The 24,398-nt window shown below is 35.7% G+C and overlaps 1 protein-coding gene and 1 pseudogene across 3 annotated transcripts; one reads left to right on the top strand and one right to left on the bottom strand.

Annotated features, from left to right (window-relative positions):
- The first annotated feature begins 3,414 nt into the window (after window positions 1-3,414).
- On the top strand, window positions 3,415-9,742 carry LOC306860521 (solute carrier family 2, facilitated glucose transporter member 5-like; annotated as a pseudogene). The gene is made up of 11 exons: window positions 3,415-3,506; window positions 3,588-3,745; window positions 3,848-3,974; window positions 4,051-4,203; window positions 4,349-4,474; window positions 5,672-5,859; window positions 6,003-6,113; window positions 6,255-6,357; window positions 7,399-7,474; window positions 7,776-7,903; window positions 9,515-9,742. The product of its transcript is annotated as a solute carrier family 2, facilitated glucose transporter member 5-like (transcript).
- Window positions 9,743-10,519: 777 nt separating this feature from the next.
- Window positions 10,520-18,144, bottom strand: LOC306860156 (carbonic anhydrase 6-like). Of its 2 annotated transcripts, none has more exons than XM_079401711.1 (9): window positions 17,946-18,144; window positions 16,381-16,560; window positions 15,978-16,126; window positions 15,480-15,575; window positions 12,911-12,977; window positions 12,652-12,809; window positions 12,450-12,576; window positions 12,262-12,345; window positions 10,520-11,358 (listed from the first exon to the last, which is right to left on the bottom strand). In XM_079401711.1, exons 1-9 carry the CDS (start codon window positions 18,028-18,030, stop codon window positions 10,745-10,747), a joined length of 1,560 nt encoding a protein of 519 aa, XP_079257837.1. In that variant the 5' UTR covers window positions 18,031-18,144; the 3' UTR covers window positions 10,520-10,744. The 2 variants fall into 2 exon arrangements, with proteins under 2 accessions (XP_079257837.1, XP_079257838.1); XM_079401712.1 differs by having other exon boundaries at window positions 10,529-11,358; window positions 15,978-16,106; window positions 17,946-18,070.
- Between the last annotated feature and the right edge of the window lie 6,254 nt (window positions 18,145-24,398).

A 24,398-nucleotide genomic window follows, 5' to 3' on the forward strand; every position in this document is an offset into this window, starting at 1 on the left:
CTGAGGATCTCTGTTTAAGTTGATGAGGTCCAATCAATTTGATTAATAAGTTGCCGAAGGAGGAATAGGAATGAGAGAATCTGCAGTGCTGCACTGCAGGAGGGAGCAGATACTGGTCAGACAGAGACCCCTGCTGTCCGTGTCACGCTCATCAAAGCGTTTGGGGAAGCTGCTTTTTCTCAAAAGTGGCTCTTTGTCTCATCAAATGCATTTTATGGAATAGAACTGATCTATTTTACTCTTAGAGTTCCATGATAAAGTCCGGTTAATGAAAGATGCAATTGTTAACCAAAAAAAAAAAAAAGACCTTCGTTTTGCAGAATCACAGTTTAACTATGCAATGGGTGTCAGCAGTCAATAATTAATTTGACATTTGCTTCTATCTAGTATTTTTATTTTTTTATAGCTGTTCTGTTATCAAGCTGGCATCCCAATGCATTCAAGCAGGAAATACCCTGGATCATGTCTCTTGCTCGTGTCTCTGGGTATGTTCCTTGATCATGTCCTTGCATGATACCCCTCTATCATGTGACTGGATCATGTCTCTTGATCATGTCCCTGGATCATGTCTCTTGCTCGTGTCTCTTGATCATGCCCTTGCATGATGCCCCTCTATCATGTGACTGGATCATGTCTCTTGATCATGTCCCTGGATCATGTCTCTTGTCTGAATGATTGTATACAGCAGGTAAAGACGTTACAATAAAGCACTTAACCATAGTAGAGCAAAACCTTGGGCATGTACTTTGTGCAACGTGTTTTTTCAGCATGTCCCATTTTATTCAAAAAACTATACGATAATGTTTATCAAAGTTCACGGGACAATATGTTATTGAAAATAAAACATTTGCTATGTTTTTCAAAAGACATGTACGTTCTAGATGTAACCAGTCACCCAGCACTTGTCAGAGTGTATCCCTCTAGGGGTTATACAGGACAAAATAATAAATCACCAAAATCACCACCTGTTTTTCTAATTATAGATCATATTTGTACAGAGACCTTTGTTGTTGAGAAATAATTGCATATTTAAATGTAGATTTTAAAAAGTGAATAATTAAAGGATAGCTATTTCAAATTCTAAATAATTTGTTGCTTGGAAAGCTGAAGTTTTAAAATATCTTCCTCAACACTAGTGCCAGAGTAAGTTTCTCACAGATCCTGTGCTGTTTAGAGACTCAAACATATCTGACAATGATGCATTTGTCGAAACACCACAAGAATAAAACTGCCATATGTTTTAAATGTTTCGTTTGATTTAAATTGTGTATTAATGTAAAATAATGATATAAATACATTTAATTATGCACCATGCTGTGCATACGTAGTCAGTGCTGCTGTGACAAACAAAACTTAGTATTTGTTGATATTTAGTGAAGAACAACAGTCTGGGTCAGAGGTCACCAATTAGTGGGCTGCAGTCCATATTCAGATCCCAGATTGGTTCACTTTTCACAATGTATTCAGGGCAATACCATCTTCATTCTTTCATTTGACTTGGGTTTAGTCTGTTTAATCTACTTGGCCTACTGTATTTATGATTTATTATTTCATATATTGCAAGCAACCTAGAAATGTACAATAAACATTCCTGAATTGCACATTGTTTAATTGCATAGCAATACAAGATATTCTCTCCGGAAATTTAGAGATTTATACACAATCTTTGTGTGTGTGTGTGTGTGTGTGTGTGTGTGTGTGTGTGTGTGTGTGTTTCTTTCTGCTTGTTTTATTAACTCAGCAGTAGTGGAGCTGAGAAAAATTATATATGAATATTCCTTTTCAGAGTGTTACTGAAGTCCTTTTATTTCTGACTACATTGTTTTTCCTTTAGAACATGACATTGAGTAATTATTCAATTACAAACTCCAGAAGTTGTTCTGATAAGTCAAGAGATTTTCTATTTTCATAAACCAGTTATCTTATTATAAATAGGGTCTTAATTAAAATATGCTAATTTGCAGGTTGTGTGTGAAGTCCTGTGTATAGAGGTCTGTTAGAGGACAACAAGCATTTTTTTTAATTTTTATACATTTATATATTATTTTATTTTATATATGTATATATAGTTAATATATTATATTTTTTTCAGAGACCTAAAAACACCTCATTCATTTTTGTATTACTCTTTTTTTTTCTTTATCTCTAAAAATCTGTGATAATTCATTTATTTATTTTATTTTTTCATGGAAAAAGTTTGAGTTATATGTTTTAGATAAGACATAAACTGTTTGTCATGTACACTTGCATAAACACTTTTCACCTATAAGGGGTGTAAATGTTCTCCCAAGATATATGTTATTTTTTAGACTTTATGAATTCTTTAAAAAAAAAACTACATGCAAGAAAGATTAAAAGCATTGTTTGCCAGCCTTTTTCCTGCCAGCATTACCTTTTAATAATTATAGCCCTGAAAGAACCCAGAATACACATGAGGAGCAGCGATATGCATTAGTCTGTACATTCTCCTCTGCTCAATGTTTGCAGCTAGATATCCTCAAACCATTTCTAGGGAGAGGTTCAGCACAACCCTCATAGTGTGCATGCACATATATACTGAGATATAGATCTTAGAACATCAAACACACAAGGGTTAGTCAATGTGAGATCTAAAATAGACAGGAAGTGGCACAAAAAACAGATATCGACTGTAATTAGCATAAATCGCTTTGCAGGGAGGATTATAGGTTAGCCTGCTTTAAAATATCTTGTTAAATATTTGCATATGGTGATGTCACTATTGCAAGGCCTTTCTAAATTCTGTTCTTTTCACTGAAAAAAATATTATTATATTATATGTATATATAATGGAGAGGAGTTTATTGATTATTTCATGTCTAAACTCTTAATGAGTTTCTGTTTTTCCTTTTTTTTCTTTCCTTGAGTAAAACAAAGGTAAGAATTTAAGCAAAAAGTACCCCAATAACTAACATGATTTATGCCATGTGCTTTTCTTTATAGGTGCAGATAAGTAGGTAGCTTATTTTTATCTGATAATATCTGTTGCTTTAATACTAAACAACTTTAACCTTGGTTTTCAGGGCCGGCTCCAATGTCCAAAGTACTATATAAAGAAAGAGCTGTCATTTCAATACGCTGGTCTTCTTTCTCACCGTACTGTAGATTTAAAGCTTGAAGGAAGAGATGGACATGGAGAAAAGTGAGAGGAAAGGGGTAAGTACTTTTGACTAAACTTTATATTTCTGACACAAGTAAAATTGTTTTACACTTGTTTAAACACTTGGTTTACATTTAGTTTTTTGCTTTTTGGTTTGGTAACAATCAACAAAAAGTATTTTTGGTCTTTTCAGATATACTGTATCTGCTTCCATATGACTAAAAATTCATTTTTAATATAGAATTTTATTTGTATTTACATATTTCTAAAATTATGCAATTTTATAGAGAGTGACGCTATAATCCTGGCTGCAGCTTCTCTGATTGCTGGATTTGGCTCGTCTTTTCAGTATGGATATAATGTGGCTGTGATCAACTCACCTGCCCAGGTACTGACATATTATATTATATTATAGTTCTTGCAAATTTAAACATCCATCTCTGATACTTCTCTGATATTTTGATAAAACGAGATGCAGCTGTTCTACACCCAAATATATGACAATCGTTATGGTCCAATGTCAGACAATATCCTGACCCTCCTGTGGTCTGTGACTGTGTCCATGTACCCACTGGGTGGGTTTTTCGGATCTCTCATGGTAGCTCCATTGGTGAACAAATTCGGGAGGTAATTTCTTTTGAATTGTATTGGGTTGTAGAAACATTTTTACCAAAACATTGCATTGAATCCCAATCATCATTCACCCTAACAAAGGTCTTTTTCTTATAGAAAAGGCACACTCCTGTTCAACAACATCTTCTCTATAGTTATAATGCTATAATGATGAGTGTGAGTAAAGTGGTGGGGTCATTTGAAATCATCATTGTCGCACGCTTTTTAGTGGGCATCTGTGCAGGTCAGTAGAATAATCCACCTGTCAGTTCGGATCAGATGGATGTTTAAGCATGACAGGATATGACTGTGTTTTCCAGGCCTGTCCTCCAACGTGGTGCCATGTATTTAGGAGAAATCGCACCCAAGAATTACAGGGGGGGCCATCGGAATAGTGCCGCAGCTTTTCGTCACGGTTGGTATCCTTGTCGCCCAAGTGTTCGGTATTCGCAATATCCTGGGAAATGAGAAAGGTGATTTCACAGAGCATGGGATTTTTGTCGATTTTTTTTAATGAGATGCTCTAGGATTGCTGTGCTATTGTAGTGGTTTTTGTGAGAGCAGTTTGGAGAAACGTGTCCCTGGTGCTCGTGGTGATGTGTAATGTTCTCTCTCTAGGTTGGCCCATCATGTTGGGTTTCACAGGGATTCCAGCTGCCATTGAGCTGCTGCTTCTGCCTTTCTTCCCCGAGAGCCCACGCTACATGCTCATACAGAAGGGGGATGAAAAAACTGCCAGGAAAGGTACAGAGGGAGTTATTTTGGTCTTCCATGTCAGAGCACAAAAAGAAAATGTTTCACAGTGGAGGTTCACCATATTGAAATCATCAAGATTGCAGGGATTTTATGATGCAGTAGGCAATTGGCTTTATCAATTGGACTTATGTAATTGATTTACAACATATGGACACTTTTCATTATTTCGTCACTGGATTTTTGTAAACACCTCAAAGTCTTGTGTATACTGGAAAAAATTATTTTCTTAATTAGTATTTTTCCATCAATGTCAATGTCAGTTTTAGTGATTTGCTATTGAATGAATATGCTGTATACACAGATTGACATTTAGTTCTGTCAGTCTGTGTATTAGTGACGGCAGGTTACATCATTACTCCAGTAGCTGGCGACAAGCCAGTCTTTATGAGTATGATATTGAATCATTCACATTCATTCAACAGATTTGTTTAAAAACACTGATTTATTCAGGAACAAATCAAGTGACTGTCTTTATGTGAGCATCATTGAATCATTCATATTCAACCGATTTGTTCAAAAACACTCAGGAATGAAACAAGTGACTGGCTTTATGATTGCATCATAAAATTATTCACATGCATTCAGCTGATGTATTCAAAAAACTGATTCATTTAGGAATTAAACAAGTGACAGGGAGTGTCATTGAATCATTCAAATGTATTCACCTGATTCATTTCAAAACACTGATTCATTCAGTAACAAAACAAATGAGTGGCTGAATGAGAGTGTCATTGAATCACTTACATTTACATTTGTTCAAAATGAAAACATTAAAATAATAGTTCACCCAAAAAGGACAATTCAATCATGATTTCACCCTCATGTCATTCCAAACCCATAAAATTTAGCTTAATCTTCAAAACACAAATGAAGATACTTTTATTATGGACAGTCCAGGCATTCAAAAACATAAAAGATGCAAAAAGGTTATAAAACAAATCCTTATGAATCAAATAGTTTAATCCAAGACTTGTGAAGAGATACAATTGCTTTGTAAAATAAACAGATTTAATTTGCAAAGCAACCATAACCATCAATATTGTGTCTGAAATGTAAGTTACTCAAAATTAGTGTCTTGCTTACTGAACTTTTGTATTAAGAGCAATATCACACTCATTATCATGCTGTTGATCTGAATATCAACATGGGAGTCATTGCTTAAATGAAGACTCCGATGTGTTTTAGGACTGCAGAAGCTGCGTGGCTGGGAGGATGTGGATGATGAGCTGTGTGAGATGCGTGTGGAGGAACAGTCAGAGCGAGCAGAAGGTCGACTCTCTGTGCTCAACCTCTTCACCTTCCGCTCACTGCGCTGGCAGCTGCTGTCTGTAATCTTCATGAACATGGGCCAACAACTGTCAGGAGTCAATGCTGTAAGCACCACTTTAAAACATCAGATGATTCTTTTCAATACATTTTTTTCTGAATACATTTTAACACCACACTTAGCCTAAGTGTGGTGTTAAATATTTTAATGTTTTGCTCAACTAAATCCTAATTTTAACCCACTCTTCAGATTTATTACTATGCTGACAGCATCTATAGCTCAGCAGGAGTGGCTAACGAGCACGTTCAGTATGTGACGGTTGGAACAGGAGCAGTTAATGTCTTCATGACAATAGCAGCTGTAAGCCACTTATTGTCTCGTCTTTTTTTTTTTTTTTTTTTTACTTATTAATGCTCTTTATAGCTTTATGCCCCTCTTGAGGAGTTCATTTACTTCATAAAGAAATATGAGTGTAAAGAATATGATTTTCTGCTTGTGTAGGTGTTTATAGTGGAGAAATCTGGCAGAAAGTTGTTGCTACTGATCGGCTTTGGTGTCTGCTGTGGAGCCATGTGTTCTTCTGACTGTAGCACTTTACTTCCAGGTATAACAACACAGTATTTATTTAAATACAAACTAGAAATGCTTAATTCTGGATGAATAAAATATGGAAATTACAAATGTTTAAACACTAAAATTAGATATATATCAGCTTACATTCCATTGTGTGTGCTTATTTGCTCTGATTTTACATTAGGTTATTTTTGCCAACATCTTAAGGTCATTTTAAGTCAGTCGTTGAAAGCATTAATGATATAATAATCTTTGGTGAAAAAAGTGAATTTCCATTTTGTATACTGTATATGTATATGCTGTGATGCCTAAATTCACTTGTTGTTTTTTTTTTAAGAAAAACTATAAATAGTATATTAAGACTGATGGATATTTATAATTAAAATTAAAACTAAAATATTATTGTGTAAATAATGTCAGTAATATTTTAATATGATTATGACATTATTTAGACATAATATTTTAAAATTAAAATAGTATTGTTTAAATGAGGTCATAGTAATATTTTAATATAGGTAATTTATTGGTTATTGGCCATAACATAATAATTAATGGTTTATCTGTGTTTTAATTTCAGTTCATTCCACAAAGAATTCAAATGTTTGTTTTATTTTTTTATATATTTAAACAAACTTATTGTATATTTAGACAAATTATTATATTCAAATTAAAATGTTTTTATCTAATTAATGTCCTAATAATATTTTAATATAAGTTATTTATTGGTTATCGACCATAATATAATAATTAAAATTTTAGATGTAAATATCAACCAGATTTTTGATTTCTTAACCCTTAATACAAGCAATAATGATTCATATTGGAGCTGGTTGTTATGACTAAACAGATTCACTTTAACCCAATAAGGGAGTTTCCTTATGTGGCCCATTATGTTTGTAGTAAATTCTTGTTTATAGACAGACAAGTGTTATAGGCATTGTAAAATATCAGTCCCAGCAGAGATTTTTATTTTAGAGCTGTGAATGTGCTGGCCTGACAAATATGCCTCTTGGGTCTGTGTGAAATGTAAGGCTATAAATGGTAGAATAACTGCTGCACATTCCATCCTCAGACTACACTGGACTGGATGCCCTACGTCAGCATTGTCTGTGTCATTGTTTACGTCATCGGACATGCTATTGGCCCAAGTGAGTTCACACCAATCCCGTAGGGGCATATTGCAGATGCACAGGGGGGTTTGCTGCATCCCAATGAATTAACTCCCTCCCTTTCATTTGTTGTATTCCTTGGTGGGGAATGACAATAGATTTGTGCTGCATTTTACATTAAAACCCTGGAGTGAATGCAGGAGAAGTGCTTTAAAGTGGCAGTAAAACAGATTGTAAAAGCAGCACAGTGTTTCAAGCAATCTCTTTTCTCACTGCCTATAAAAAGATGACGTGTCAGATGATATCCAGATTTGACAGCTTTTTCTGCATCCCTTTGCAGGTCCTATTCCTAATGTAATCACTACAGAGATGTTCCGGCAGTCTTCTAGACCACCAGCCTTCATGGTGGGTGGCTCGGTTCACTGGCTCTCAAACTTCACAGTCGGCCTGGCCTTCCCCTTTCTAGAGGTCAGAGGTCAAACAGAACACTAACAAAGTCAAAGTATTGCACTAGTTGATACTTTTGTTAAAGGTGCCATAGAATGGATAACTGTATTTACCTTGGCATAGTTGAATAATAAGAGTACTGTACATGGAAATGACATACAGTGAGCCTCAAACACCATTGTTTCCTCCTCCTTATGTAAATCTTGTGAATAAAAAAGGCTGTGAATAAAAAATCAGAACATAACACAGACTGTGACGTTACAGTCGGGATCACTAATAGTTACGCCCCCAACATTTGCATATACCCACCCATATTCTAGGCCAGCCGCCAGCCAAACCATCAGAAGTTCTGCAGGTATTGTGAAGGACAACAGCGAAAATGGCAGATCATGGAAATAAATATTATGTTCCAGGCTGTGCAGGGGATGTGAAGTGCAGGGATGGGTTGGTGTCTGTATTCAGAAAGGCACGGAAAATAAATAACGCGTTCTAATAAAATAACACGAGCCACTAAAGGGACATGGTTATCTCCTTGCTAGCTGTAGTCTGTTACAGTAGCCTACATAAGATTTCACTTACCACATATACAGAGTAAGGAGACATGCCTGAGAATGATGGCGAATGATTTACAGATCCTGAGCACCACTGACAAGCATCTGATCTTGTAAAATGTGTGGTAAGTACTGCCGCTCCATAGTATAAACAGAGTACATGTGATCTCGAAACTGAAAGCAAAACGCGATCGTGCATTCAAAAGCAGTTTCAATGCCCAGCATATTAATAGCGGCTCCCTGATGCTCGCATTTTATTTACAGTATAATTACCCAACGATATAACTGCGCAAGAAAGTATTGAGATATATATATTTTCCCTGTGTTTCCTTCCTGTTAGCTACTGAAATGAGCCACCAATCAGAGTAGAGCTCAACTTTGAGCCGCACTGTAAAACAGCCAATCAGAGCAGAGCTCAACATTATTATTTATGACCCTTCCAAATAAGCCAATAACAGACCATTTCATTCTGGGGATAAATTTTAGGGTTGTAAATCGACATGTAAAACTGTTTCTGGATCATTTTTTCCCTTACCTAAGTCACATACATTCTATGTAGATATCAGAGAACAATTTAAAATATTGTATCAGTGCATTCTATGGCACCTTTTAAGTTATTAAATAAATAGTTCACCCAAAATTTGCTGGAAATGTACTCAACCCAAGCTGTGGATGAGTTTGTTTCTTCATCAGAACAGATTTGGAGAGCTTTAGCATTACATCACTATGCTCATCAATGGATCCTGTGCATGCTATTAGAATGAGAGTCCAAGCAGCTGATAAAAACATCACAATAATCCTAAAGCAATCCACATGATTTGTGGGTTACTTTTGGATTACTGTGATGTTTTTATCATCTGTTTGAACTCTCACTCTGACGGCACCCATTCACTGCAGAGGATCCATTGATGAGCACGTGATGTAATGCAAACTTCTCCAAATCTGTTCTGATGAGTAACTGATTATAATTTTTTCATGGACTCCTTTTACAGTTACAAAGCTCACTGAATCATCAAAGCAGACCATCAAACTTGAGTTAAAAATAAAAAAAATGTCCTTATTTCCTTATTTGTATCTACAGAGAGGCCTGGGCGCTTACAGCTTCATCATTTTTGCCTGCATCTGTCTTGCCACACTTATATACATCTGAGTGATCATCCCAGAGACCAAAAACAAGACCTTTCTGGAGACCAATAAGCTTTTTGCTCAGAGAAACAAGGTGGACATTGTGGTGGAGGCTGGGGACTCTGAGATCAAAGAGACTGCAGGGGAAAGCAGCGAACAGGAAATGAAAAACACATTTTTCTGAGTGAATAAGGGGTCGTTTACACAGGACTATGTTCTTGCATTTGTCTACAATGTTTTGAATTGTTAATGCACTTCATGTTTTTAGTGTCTGCCGGGGTTTTGAAAGCAAGAACAGGTCCTGTATTATAACATTAAAATATTATCTTGACAAATAAGAATGTCCAAGAAAGGGGAAAAAATAAAAAATCAGGTTTAAAATGCATGTGCCAACTTCTTGTATTGATATTATTTTCATATTGTTTTGAAAAACTTTAAATTTAATGACAACTGAACTGATATAATCATCAAGTAAAAAGTAATACATTTTCCTTATAACTAAGAATATTTTTATAGTAAGAAGTACAGTATTGTGTACAAATATTCTTTAGCATTTATAATTCTTTATAATAATTTTCATTGCATATTTTACAATATTGTCATGTCATTAAGGTCAAACTATCTTTTAAAAGACTTTTTTACCTTAAGGGTCTGCAGAGGTCCTTTATATAATATAATTTTATGTTTTATGTTTTTTGCATGTTTGTTGCATATTATGACTTTGAATTATTATTATTTTATATATATATATATATATATATATATGTTTTTTAATGAAAGCACTTCCCTGCTTAATTCCTTTTCCAAGAAGCAAAAATAAAAGATTTTATTTTAAAATATTTTTGTTATTATGATATCAAGAATTTCTTTCTTTCAGAAATTAGAAACATGCTCTTAATAGATATTTTAAATATATAGCAAATTATGTACGAAGTGCATTTGGAATAAATGAATAGATTTGGACTGTTAAGAAGGTTAATATGCAAATGTTTATTGAAATTCTTCAGATATGATTCACATTATTCAGTTGGGTAAAAAAATACATTGAAATGCTTGTATTTAAAATACAGATTGATTAGAATATATATTTCTCAATTGCAGTTACTCCCCAGGGAGAGTATACAGTTCAAGTTAGCAGAGCTAATATTGCTGATATTGACATTTGTTTGAAAAATCTCTTTCTCTCTCAGAGGCAAATCTGCTCAGCCTGAAGCTGAACTCCTCCATACAGACTGAGTGGAGTGATTCCCCAGCTCAGGACATTCCCTTTCACCTTGACATTATCACACAACATTTGCTCCTTAATCTCTGCCGCAGTCAGAACGTAATCCCACACATTTACATCAGTCATGTGCCCTACAAAAGCATCACTGTCTGAGATCCCTAAAAGACCATCCTGGTCCTTTCCCAAAATGAGCTTTCCTCCAGCTGGAATGGTGTATCCTGCCCGAATGTACCGCTCTTCCCCGACCAGTCCATTCACCCACAGTTCAACCCCTCCTGTGTGGGACGCCCAGGTAAAGCAGTAGTTTGTCCAATCGTTGGATTTATGTTCGAATGGTAAATTCACAAACTCATCTCCGATCCAGAGACCCACTTCAGTGCCCAAAGAGATCATGAGCTCATTGTCATGTGTCATGGAGTAAGAAAGCACGGTGAGGTCTTGTACGGGTGGTATACGGACATTCATGCAGACTGTGAAGGAGTGGAGATTCATGGGGTGGGATATGACCACCATGGAGTAACTCTCCACATTCTTTTTTGGGAAGTAGAGGACCAGTGGCGATATATGTTGCAGGCCTTGAGAAGGAAAGGTGATGTAAGTCGATAAATAGAATCTCAATTGATTACATTAGATGTCATGGTATATTTGAATGTCTAAAGTTCTAAAACTACAGTTGCACCCACTGCAAAAATACTCACCTGTACTTGTAGATTATGTCAAATATCAGTGTCAAAGCTAATTTTAATTTAGAGATTGATTAACAGTATATACTGAGATTGACATAAATCACATTTAAAGGAATAGTTCACTTAAAAATAAAAATTCAGTTATTTACTCACCCTCCTGTATGATGCTTTTCCATTAAACAAGTTGAATGCAGAATGTCTGAGCTGCTTTTTTATACAATGAAAGTGCATGGTAAACCGATTGTGTCCAGCTCCAAAAAGGACGAAATACCATACGAACCTTATAAAAGTAGTCAACATTACTCATTCACTACATTAAAAAATTCTGAACAGTGTTGTTTTTGTTAACTAAAACTATCAAAAATATTTAAAAACATTTCCATTAATTTAAATTAAATAAAATAAATCTGCCTTTGCAACTAACTGAAATAAATACTAAAATTATGGGAAAAAAATAAATAATAGAAATAGAACAATAAAAAAAATAAAAATAAGAAGAATAGCAAAACCAAAAAAAGCAATATAATTTTTTTTTTTTATCAGTTTCTGTAGCCATACGGTAGTTTGTATAAGGAACAGCCACTATTTAAGTCACTTTCCACTAAAACATTTTGCTTGACAACTTTGGCCACCATTCACTTTCCCTGAATGGAAAAAGCAGCTTACATTCTGTTACAAATAACAGAAGAAAGCCATACAGGTTTCTTAAAGGCATGAATAATTTTTATTTTTGTGTGGACTATCCCTTTAAGATTTCCCTGTAATCTTGACATTTCTCATGAATAGTTATACCTGAAACCGTTTTTTTGTCCAGTGACACAATAAGGCTCTCAATCCTCTTAAGCTTAGCTTCAATCTCCTCCTGACGGCAAATTCCTGCAAGAAACCAAAGAGGAGAGAGGGAGAACAAGCTCAGGCACTGGAGGCCTAACAAAGAGCGTTTTTCGTAACTGCTGAAAAGGATGAAGCTCTGCCCTAACCTCCTTTGCTCAGGCGTGGGAGGAAAGAGGACTCCACCACTCTGTTATTCAGAGGCTGGGCCATGCGGTAGTCGTTCCACAGGGTCTTATTTTCATGGTCCATTAATGTGCTCTCCAATTTCCTGATCTGAAGGTCACCACATTAAAAGTTAAAGGAAAGCAAAAAGATTGAAAACTTTTTCATGAGAATTTTTGGAGGCACCTGATTGTGAGAGAGGGTGATGGGCGTATCAAATACAGTCCACAGAATGCTCTCATGGCATGGCGGTGTGGTGAGAGAGCCCTGATATCTGAAAAAGTGACTCAAGTTGTCTGGAAGCATGGAGCGTACGTTCAAGTTTGTGATATTCATAGCCTGATCTGCAAAGAGCGAGAGAGAAAAATACAGAAAACAAGTGGATATACGAGGCAGCATAGAATAAAAAAATGTTACGATGGCCATCCAAAACGTTTTGCATTACCTGCATACTTTATGTTTGCCAGGTTTGCAATGAAATCACTGTAGTACGTGTTCTCAAAATGGCCATCCTAAACAAAAAGCATCCATATATCAAAAAGCATCCATATATCATCCATTTATACTGCTAAATATATCAAATACTGTATTTCGCTACAAGCAAAATATTATATTTTACTATTAATATATATAGATATATATATATATATATATATATATATATATATATATATATATATATATATATACAGTCATGGCCAAAAATATTGGCACCCTTGGTAAATATGATCAAAGAAGGCTGTGAAAAATAATCTGCATTGCTAATCCTTTTGATCTATTATTTAAAAAATTCACAAAAATCTAACCTTTCATTGGATAATAAGAATTTAAAACGGGGGGAAATACTAATTTCTCTAATACACACTGGCCACAATTAACGGCACCCTTATATTCAATACTTTTTGAAACCTCTATTTGCCAGTTTAACAGCTCTAAATTTTCTCCTATAATGCCTGATGAGGTTAGAAAACACCTGACAAGAGATCAGAGACCATTCCTTCATCCAGAATCTCTCCAGATCCTTCAGATTCACAGCTCCATGACGGTGCTTCTTCTCTTCAGTTCACCTCACTCATTTTCTACAGGGTTCAGGTCAGAGGACTGGAATGGCCATAGCAGAAGCTTGGTTTTGTGCTCAGTGACCCATTTTTGTGTTGTTTTTGAGGTTTGTGTTTCCAAACAGGCCCATTATAATATTTTTAACAGAGTCAGTCACTTATTGATTTTTTATCTGTTGGTATTTGATAGAATCCATGATGCCATGTGTCTGAACAAGATGTCCAGGACTTCCAGCAGAAATATAGGCCCACAACATCAAAAATACAGCAGTATATTTCATTGTACACATGGGGTACTCTTCATCTCTGTGTTCACCAAACCCATCTCAAGTGTTTGCTGCTAAAAAGCTAATTTTTTAGTTTCATCTGACCATAGAAGCCAGTCCCATTTGAAGTTTCATTCGTGTCTGATAACTGAATATGCTAGAGATTGTTTTTGGATGAGCTAGGAGAATTTTTCTTGAAACCCTCCCAAACAACATATGGTGATATAGGTGCTGTTTGACAATTTTTTAAAGGTTTTCTGACCCCGACACTCAACTATTTTCTGCAATTCTCCAGCTGTGGTCCTTGGAGAGTCTTTAGTCACTCAAACTCTCCTCCTCGCCATGCATTAGGACGATATAGACACACGTCCTCTTCCAGGCAGTTTCGTAACATTTTCTGTTGATTGGAAATTCTTAATTATTGCCCTGATGGTGGAAATGGGAATTTTCACTGCTCTAGCTCTTTTCTTAAAGTCACTTCACTAATTTGTGAGGCTCAATTATCTTTTGCTGCACATCAAAAATATATTCTTTGGTTTTTCTCATTGTGATGGATGATTAAGGGAATTTGGACTTTGTTTTCCCTCCTATTTATATTTCTGTGAAACAGGAAGCCATGGCTGGATAAGATAAGAATTTCTAGGGGTGCCAATAATTGTGTCCAACTTGTATTTAAGAAAAAAAACCTTTATTTCATAATGATATTTCCCCCCATTTTAAATTCTTATTATCCAAAGAAAGGTTAGATTTTTGTGATTTTTTTAAATAATAGATCAAAAGGATTAGCAATGCAGATTATTTTTCACAGCCTTCTTTGATCATATTTACCAAGGGTGCCAATATTTTTGGCCATGACTGTATGTGTGTGTATAGATAGATAGATAGATAGATAGATAGATAGATAGATAGATAGATAGATAGATAGATAGATAGATAGATAGATAGATAGATTTCTTACTATTGGAAAAATACAACAGAAAATTTACATTTATTAAAAAAATATTACATTAATATACAAATATACTATAAAATACATTAAAAAGTCAGAAAAATTATAAAAAATATTATAAATATAAATATACTTTCAAAATATATACAATATTATATATATGTTTTATATGGTATTTTTTAACAGTAAGTTGAAACTAAAGGTGGTATTAAACTAGTGGCATGATGTTACAAGCTATAACTATAGGTCTATGTGAAGTTGATCGAGCCACTCAAGAGTAAACATTTTCAGATAAAACATTATGCAGAGGTTTTGTAAGCACACTAGTGATCACAAATAAAACCCAGTTATTAGCCAAGCAATTGCAAAAAAGACATTAGCAACTGCACTACATATTGCAGCAAATTAGAATGTCTGTGGGTGTGTTACTAAAACAATGACTCTGCCATAAAATAGCATTGCAAGCTTGTGACCTGCACACAGTCTTGTGGGAACAGAATGTGAGGCAGTAGGCCACCACAGCGGTCTGATCAATTAACCCATTTAGTTCAGAGAATACAGATGTCTATCTTTACTCGTGCTATGTGCTTCAGGCAATGCGGGGTCATTTGGTGCTTAATTTGCTTTCCCTTACTCCCATTAGATGGCAGCACTGCACCATAATAAAAACAAATAAATAAAAACAAAAAGAATCATAAAAAATGCAAACATGTTGAAAAAGATGGTTACAGCCAGTCTTACCTCATAAAAAAAGGCTAAAACTGCAAGACCATCTTGTTTATCTTTGGCCTCGTGGAAGCTGCTGTACTTATCAGAGTTGTAGTGAACAACATGCAGCTGTGACACAAGAAGTCAAACAGGAAGGTGCTAGAAATTACACTTAAAATTGAGTAATGTTAAATTCAAAACATATATTGAGTTAAACAAGTTCTTCCGTATTGCTAAATTAAAGTTTCTCAACACTCTTGAGCAACTTAAATGCAGGAATGCTGCATATAAATCGATACAATTTATAATAGAACATTGATAACTACATATTTGTCTAAAATAGAACCTGACATGCTGTATTAAGATTTCAGGCACATGTCCAGCATCACTTGAATGGATAAGCCCTCAGCCCAACAGCCCCACTGAAGAAAACAATCCCTTAACAGCATTGCTTTAACTTATTTTTATATATAGGATGTCTCTAAATGTATATTCATTCATGTGTTGGGCTAAAATGAATTATGTAAATACTTCTGCCATGTAGCGGATGCCATCCACTGTGTGCTCTGATCCACTGGCCTCCATGTCCCAGCCTCCCCAGTGCAGATGCATTTGGACAGCAGTGTAGTGGTCTGGAAACCCCTTGGTAATCTTCATAGTCTGTGGCAGGTGAATTTCCACTGTCAAAAACAAACAAGATTGTGGACTACATTCTAAAAGCTAATCTATCCTGTAAAGATTACATAGACTGAAGTAGTAAGAGAGAAGCATAGCACAAAATAGATTACATTTTTTGGCCACTTTTTGACACGAGGGGGCGACAAAATCAAGATAACAGATCCACATAACAACTGCAGGCGGTTTATATTAGTTTGAAAATAATTATGAAGAATTGTTCATTGATTTGAAATGGTTCTAATATAAGAATTCATACCAGAATGTCCATTGTTGGTCATGCGAAAGCTGCCGCGCATGTCCTCGTAACCTGTCAGCTCGAACTGTAGCAGTCGCGGATTGTACCGCACTTTGCGCCGCTGTATGTCGATGGGAGACTGCTGGTCGCCGCCGCACTCGGGAAACTTTTCTGCCCAGTGCTTCTGATCCACTTCTCCTTCTGTACAATGAAACAATAAACAATAATCGGTTACATACGTTTTATAGTGTATACGAGAACACTAGACACACGTCCTCTTCCAGGCAGTTTCGTAACATTTTCTGTTGATTGGAAATTCTTAATTATTGCCCCGATGGTGGAAATGGGAATTTTCACTGCTCTAGCTCTTTTCTTAAAGCCACTTCACTAATTTGTCGCGGTCGCTGGAGGAGGTAACCATAGCAACAGACTTCTGCAAGCCCGTCGGGACCCGACATGAGTCCATTCGGGCCGGGCTTGGGCCATTTTTATTTTTGTATTTTTTTTTTTAAAGATCGGGCTCGGGTCGGACTCGGGCTCGTTTAGCTGCTTTCCTTTAATTGTGCCTATACAAGCGCAGAGCACACATGGGGCTTGTATGAAATTTATTTATTTTATTTATTTAGTGATTTAGCAGACGCTTTTATCCAAAGCGACTTACAAATGAGGTCATAAGAAGCAATCAAAATAGAACATGAAAATGAAATAGGCTACTGATTATATTATAAATATTACACATCGCATATTCGCACGCATTAGCATACAGGTGACAGTTGACCATACAGAGCATCAGGGACAATTTAGAGCGTGGTTACTAAAAGTTCCAAATGCTTCGGGAAAAGCTGCATGTTGGATCATCCATGCATTTGATGACGATCCTGGCTCGCCGTCTTCTCATTGGATGCGCCTTTAGAGTTTTTCAGAAGCGCTCCTGCTCAAAACCAACCGAAACTGCGGAGACAGAGGGGGCGTGGCGAGCTCCTGCAGGGGCGTGGTTAGTAAGTGCCATCATACGTCACAGGGGTGTGCAACGTCCAATAGGAAAATTCAACTGCAGTAGCCACCTTTCAACCTGAAGAGGGCAGCACTCAGACGTTTTTACACCATATATTGTAGAATTAAAACACTTTATAACCAAATATCAAAACATTTACTCGAATCAATCCACAGCACTAATAAAGACACAGTCTTACAGATCATTAACTCAAAAAAGTTGTTTTAGGGTTTAGTAACCCTTTAAATTCGTAAAGTGGATACAATTTAATTTAGCCATTTTTTTCTATCCTCAATCTTTTAATTTATTTTAATAGGCTATTTGTAGCCTATATGCAACATTTTTCTTCTGTGATGAGAACTAGGCTACTCGTAGAACAACGCAGTTCATTGTTATTTAACCAATAGGCTAAAACTTTGACTTTCTTCAGCTGCTAAGATAGTTGCGATATAATACAAAGCTAAATGTTTAATGTTAAAACTAACTGTAAACGTAAGTTATCGAACATTGCCTTACAAACTTATAACGTGCACTCTCAAGATTAATGGTGTGAATTAATGATGTGAAAAAAAATAAAAAAGGAAGCACTTGCCTAAATATGTCCATTTTTGTCCATCGATTCCAGCTGATGCGAAATTCACCAATCCGGTGTATAACAGGACTACAAACAGCTCCATGCTCAAAGTGCATAGACTCTCTGAGTGTGATGAATGCTCTAACAGTCTCGTTCACAGGATTGTAAAGAGGTGCAGAGAGTGACATTGATTGCAACGGTTTACACCCACAATGCCAAAGGCGTGTCGTAACATGGTCATTTAGAGAAGCTTTGACGTATTGGCAATGTTTGAAGCAGTTGTAGTTCTCAGGATTCACCAACAAGTCAGGCTGGTTTTGTTCAGTGGTTTCCCTTTTTTTCCCATGTTTACTCTTAAGGGTGCACCTTTTTAAATAATGATATTTGAATAGTCTATATAGTATATATATATATATATATATATATATATATATATATATATATATATATATATATATATATTCTGTACCTTTAATATGAAAACCCTATTTAAACGTTTAAAATGATTACATTAGATGATGACTCAAGTTAGTAGCCTAATTAAAGCTGATTTCATTTGCATCATAAAATAATAACAATAGTGGGTAGTAGCAAGTGGTTCAAGGAAATAATAAAATCTATATGTAAATCAGAATTACACAAGGTTTGATTATTTCTTTTTATCAGACAAGCTTGTAAAGTAAGTTTAGGCAGTAATCAATTTCATGAATACATTCATGCAAATTCATGCTATTTTTTATTTATTTATAATGCCAAAATGGCAAGTGAAGGTAAAGCTGCTTTGCATTTAGAGAAGTTTGCTACCAGTTAACATGTTAGCAAACAGTCATCTCAAATTTGTTTTGTCAAATTGCTGGTTAAATCAAACATCTATGTCTTATGTTTTACTCATGAATAAAGATGTTTAACAGATACTACTGAGAGTTATGATAGCTGTCACGACATGTTTTTACAAGTTGTGCCAGTGAAGCGGAAATTTAATGGAGAAACTGGGGGACAACAGAAGAGACAGTGCAGTGACAAAAAATAAACAGTCCATTCAAAAATATTATAAATCTCACAGTGGATATTTTATTACAAAACACTAAAGCTGAAGTTAATTGTTTAAAAAAAATACTAACAATGGAATATGCTGTTTGTGTATTCTAAACATGAAGATGAATAAAAAAAAATCAAGAAAGAAAAACACACAATCACAAAAATTAGGACAAAAATATCAAAGTGTTTGGATGTCCCAACACTTTTAATTACTGGATGTGGAATCAACATCAAACAGGCCAGCCAATGATTAAATGAGGTACTCGAAGTGAAGGAGTCTAGAGAGAGAAACCACAGAGGTCAAAGGTTACTTTGAAGACTCTAGAGTTTAGTAGCTGATAATGAAGTAAAGGTGCTCCAGTTAGTCAAGGCAAGAGCTTTGCATAGTACTATCCATTACTCACAGAACTCTGTGAAAACATGTCTGGAGTTTGCAACAAAAAAAAAAAGCATAATAACAGCACGTTGCAATGAGGGAAAACATGTTGTGATCAAGATCTACCTTTTACCTAAATTCAGAGTGATATGAGGAGCACAAATCTAGCACTGGCCCTGCTGTGGGAATATTTTTGTCAAGATCGTTTAGGTAAAGACCCTGATCTTACTCTGATGTTGTTACTATATGTTATACATGACATCAAGGATGACAGTTCCTAAATTAAAATGACAAAATACAACATTCATCCAAATCTATAAATCTAGCAAGGATACACGGTACAGGAAAGTAAGGGTACATGGACAGATAAAGGTACAGATAAAATGTTTAAGAACGTAGCGTGCTACCATTCAAAGACATGAAGTAAAAAAAACTGGTACAGTTAGAGGTTAATGTTCTTGTGGAAATGTTAATTGTTTAGGACAGTGGTTTTTTTTATTTGTGGGTTGATTGGTAAAATTAGAAGGAGAAAATGACTATTTTGCTGTTTTTTGCAGCACTAATAACACAGCAGATGTTTTTGTTCTATTTGCCTCAAGCCTTGTCAGTCTTCAGTGGTTTCAAATGAATTTCACTGTATCTCAGTGTAATGAGGTAAATACTACTATTGCTAAGTCAATAACACTAAGAACACTAAGTCAATCTAGTGCAACAGTATGGCCCTCCACAAGATTTTTTTAAAAGAAATTAATACTTTTATTCAGCAGTGAAAAAGTGACAGTAAATATATGTTAATGTTACAAAATATTAACATTTCAAATAAATTATGTTCTTTTGATCTCTCTCTTTGTCAAAGAATCCTAAAAAATGACATCACGGTTTTTGACAAAATATCAAGCATTCACTGTTAATATTGCACAGCTTTGAAAATGTGTAATCACCAAATGTTTGAAAATGTTTTTTAAGCACCAAATCAACATATATTAGAATGATTTCTCAAGGACCATGTCAAGTCAAGTCAAGTCACCTTTACTTATATAGCGCTTTTTACAATGCAAATTGTGTCAAAGCACTGCACAATATCAAAAAAAAGGAAAATAAAGTGTCAATAAGTTTGAATAGTGTCTTTGCAATAAGGTCGGCGATATCGCTGGAAATGAAGCGTCCCCAACTAAGCAAGCCAGAGGCGACAGCGGCAAGGAACCAAAACTCCATCGGTGACAGAATGGAGAAAAAAACCTTGGGAGAAACCAGGCTCAGTCGGGGGGCAGTTCTCCTCTGGCCAAACAAACCAGCAGTTCAGTTCCAAACTGCAGCAAGTCAGATTGAATGGGCTCAGCTGGTTCCAGTGGTCTTTTCCGATGGCTGTCTAAGTGGCGGGGTCCTCAATGGGGATCTGTCTCTGGCGTTCATCCAGGTGTTTGGCCTCTGCCTACGATCAGGGACACATACGTCATCTCCCAGCGCTGATCCTCCATCTCAGGTGTTCGGTCATCTCAGATCATGTAATGGTTAGATCCAGACTGAAGTTCTGTAATTCCTGGCTACCACGGGATGTTAATCCCGTGGCAGGAACGTAGAGACAAGCAGAGACATGATTAGCGTAGCTGCTGTTCCATCTAAGCAAAAATAAATTGTTCAACCCAAGCTAAAGAATAATAATGTACATTTGATCAGATATACTACAGTACAAGGTTATAAGATGCATTATGTGAATGCTTGGCTAAAGAGTTGTGTCTTTAATCTAGATTTAAACAGAGAGAGTGTGTCTGAACCCCGAACGTTATCAGGAAGGCTATTCCAGAGTTTGGGAGCCAAATGTGAAAAAGCTCTACCTCCTTTAGTGGACTTTGCTATCCTAGGTACTACCAAAAGTCCAGAGTTTTGCGACCTTAGAGAGCGGGTTGGATTGTAGCGTGGTAGAAGACAAGTTAGATACGCAGGTGCTAAACCATTTAGGGCCTTATAGGCAAGTAATAATAATTTGTAAATGATATGGAACTTAATAGGTAGCCAATGCAGAGACTGTAAAATTGGAGTAATATGATCATATTTTCTTGATCTGGTAAGAACTCTAGCCGCTGCATTTTGGACTATCTGTAGCTTGTTTATTGAAGATGCAGGACAACCAGCTATCAGTGCATTACAATAGTCCAGTCTAGAGGTCATGAATGCATGAACTAGCTTTTCTGCATCAGAAACAGGTAGCATGCTTCGAAGCTTGGCAATGTTTCTAAGATGGAAGAATGCTGTTTTTGTAACATGGGAAATATGATTTTCAAAGGACAAGTTGCTGTCTAAAATAACACCCAGATTTTTGACTTTAGAGGACTTAACAGTACATCCGTCTAGTTGCAAATTATAATCCACGAGATTCTGTGTACTGTTTTTTGGTCCAATAAGTAATATCTCTGTCTTATCTGAATTTAGTAAGAGGAAATTATTGGTCATCCAATCTTTTACATGTTTTACACAATCGATTAGCTTAGATAGTTGAGAAGTTTGATCTGGTCTTGTTGAGATATATAATTGAGTATCATCAGCATAGCAATGAAAACTTATCCCGTGTTTTCTAATAATATTTCCAAGGGGCAACATGTAAATTGAAAATAGCAGAGGACCTAGGACATATCCTTGTGGTACTCCATACTTTACTGGTGATAATTGAGATGACTCCCCATTTAAATGAACAAAGTGGTAGCAATCGGACAGGTAGGATCTAAACCATCTTAAAGCCTGTCCTTGAATACCAATATATTTTTGTAATCGATCTATGAGTATATTATGGTCTATAGTGTCAAACGCAGCACTAAGATCAAGTAATACTAGCAATGAGATGCAGCCTTGATCTGAAGCAAGTAGTAAGTCATTCGTAATTTTAACAAGTGCAGTTTCTGTACTATGATTGGGCATGAAACCTGATTGAAATTCTTCATAAAGATCATTTTTTTGCAAAAAGGAGCATAATTGAGTAGACACAACTTTTTCTAAATTTTTTGACATAAACGGAAGATTTGAAATGGGTCTGTAATTTGCCAGTTCATTAGAATCTAGTTGTGGTTTCTTAATAAGAGGCTTAATAACCGCCACCTTGAATGGTTTTGGGACGTGACCTAAATATAATGATGAGTTAATAATATCGAGAAGCGGTTTTTCTGCTACGGGTAACAACTCTTTCAGTAATTTAGTGGGTACAGGATCTAATAAACACGTTGTTTGTTTAGATGCACTGATAAGTTTATTTAGCTCTTCCTGTCTTATAGTTGTAAAGCACGGCAGTTTTTCTTTGGGAGCGATGAATGAAGCTGAAATACTAGACGCAGTAGAATCTACATTTGTTATTGTATTTCTGATGTTATCTATTTTATCAGTAAAGAAATTCATAAAGTCATTACTATTAAACTGTGAGGGAATATTTAGATCGGGTGGCGTCTGTTTATAGCCACTGTGCTAAATAAGAACCTTGGATTGTTTTGGTTATTATCTATGAGTTTGCGGATATGCTCTGCCCTGGCAGCTTTTAGAGCCTGTCTATAGCTGGACATACTGTTTTTCCACGCAATAGGCTAAATGCCGCGCACTTCCGTTCTGATGCTGAGGCAGTAGTACCAGACACTCTCTGGTATTTAAACTTTGATGACTTCATGTCAACTAAAAGCAGCTACCAAAACAAGTGAACGCTTAGGCTAGCCGGAAGTATTCGCGGTGGCTGAGATTTCAGCGGAAGTGCGTCACAACGGCCGTTGGCATTTAGCCTATTCTAAAAACTTCTAATTTAGTTTTTCTCCATTTGCGCTCAAGAATACGAGTTTCCTTCTTGAGAGAATGGGTATAACTGTTGTACCATGGCGCAGTACGTTTTTCTCTAACCTTTTTCAATTTGAGGGGGGCAACAGCTTCTAATGTATTAGAGAAGATAGTGACCATGTGACACTAAAGACCATCACTGGAATAAATTGCATTCTAAAATATATAAAAAATATATAAGTTATTTTGCCCTTCAATAATATTTCACAGTATTACTGTTTTATTGTATTTTTAATCAAATAAATGCAACCTTGGTGTGCATGAGAGACTAAAACAAAAATCTTACTGATCCCAAATTTTTGAACAGTATGGATTTTGTCAAGAAATCTCTATATAGTAGCCTATATTCTGTAAAAAGGCAAATACAAACAAATAAACGTTTTGTACATAGAAGCTCATTCATAAGATAGGCATATAGCCTACCCTACTGCACGTCTGAGGACTTGAAGAAAATAAGTTTGAAGTCCTATGAGCAGCCATACGATGGCGTACTAATCTTGCTCAAGGTCATTCACTGAGTGAGGCTGCCATAGTCGAAGAAAGCGCACAGCATCACTTGGTCCATCGTGTGCGTTTGCACATGACATTGAGAATATATTTGGTACGATAATCTTGGTGCAAATCATAATGCTTTCATATTGTGGCCATTTGCATATATTTTGATATGCGATTGAATACACAAAATAAAGCATAACCAGCTAAATACACTTGAGAGAGAAAAATATATATATTTTCTATTTTATAAAAATGAAAGCATTGACAAACTATATAAAATAAAAACAACAAAAAGCTCAGCTATCAAATGAATTAAAGTATCATTTAAAAACAGTTTAAATTGTCATAAGAGATCGTGTCATCATCGCATTTATTAATGAATAACAATATACCCTTTGAAACTAGTGTGCAATCGAACGTACATAATTTTATAAATCACAGTGTAAACTGAGTTTAGAATGACATAAAAGCTGCCATTTCCAATCAGTCTCCGTTCACTCATGTGCATGCTCACTATGACGCAGCACTGGTAGTAGGTGATGCTTTGCACGTACTCCACAATGCACCAGTTTCCAACATAAAACGCGATAATATTGGAGTCAAAAAGATAAATACAAGGTACACTAATAAAGTTCCAGATAATGTCAACAGCATGTCATTAACAGCCTTGAAATATAAAAATCAAATCTTTTAATCAATGAATTAAAATTTCCGCATCCCTGTTGAAGGCGGAGTCTTGCCGGTTGAAAACGTGC

This window comes from Barbus barbus (genome assembly GCF_936440315.1).
Source record: "Barbus barbus genome assembly, chromosome: 41".
NCBI lineage: Eukaryota > Metazoa > Chordata > Actinopteri > Cypriniformes > Cyprinidae > Barbus > Barbus barbus.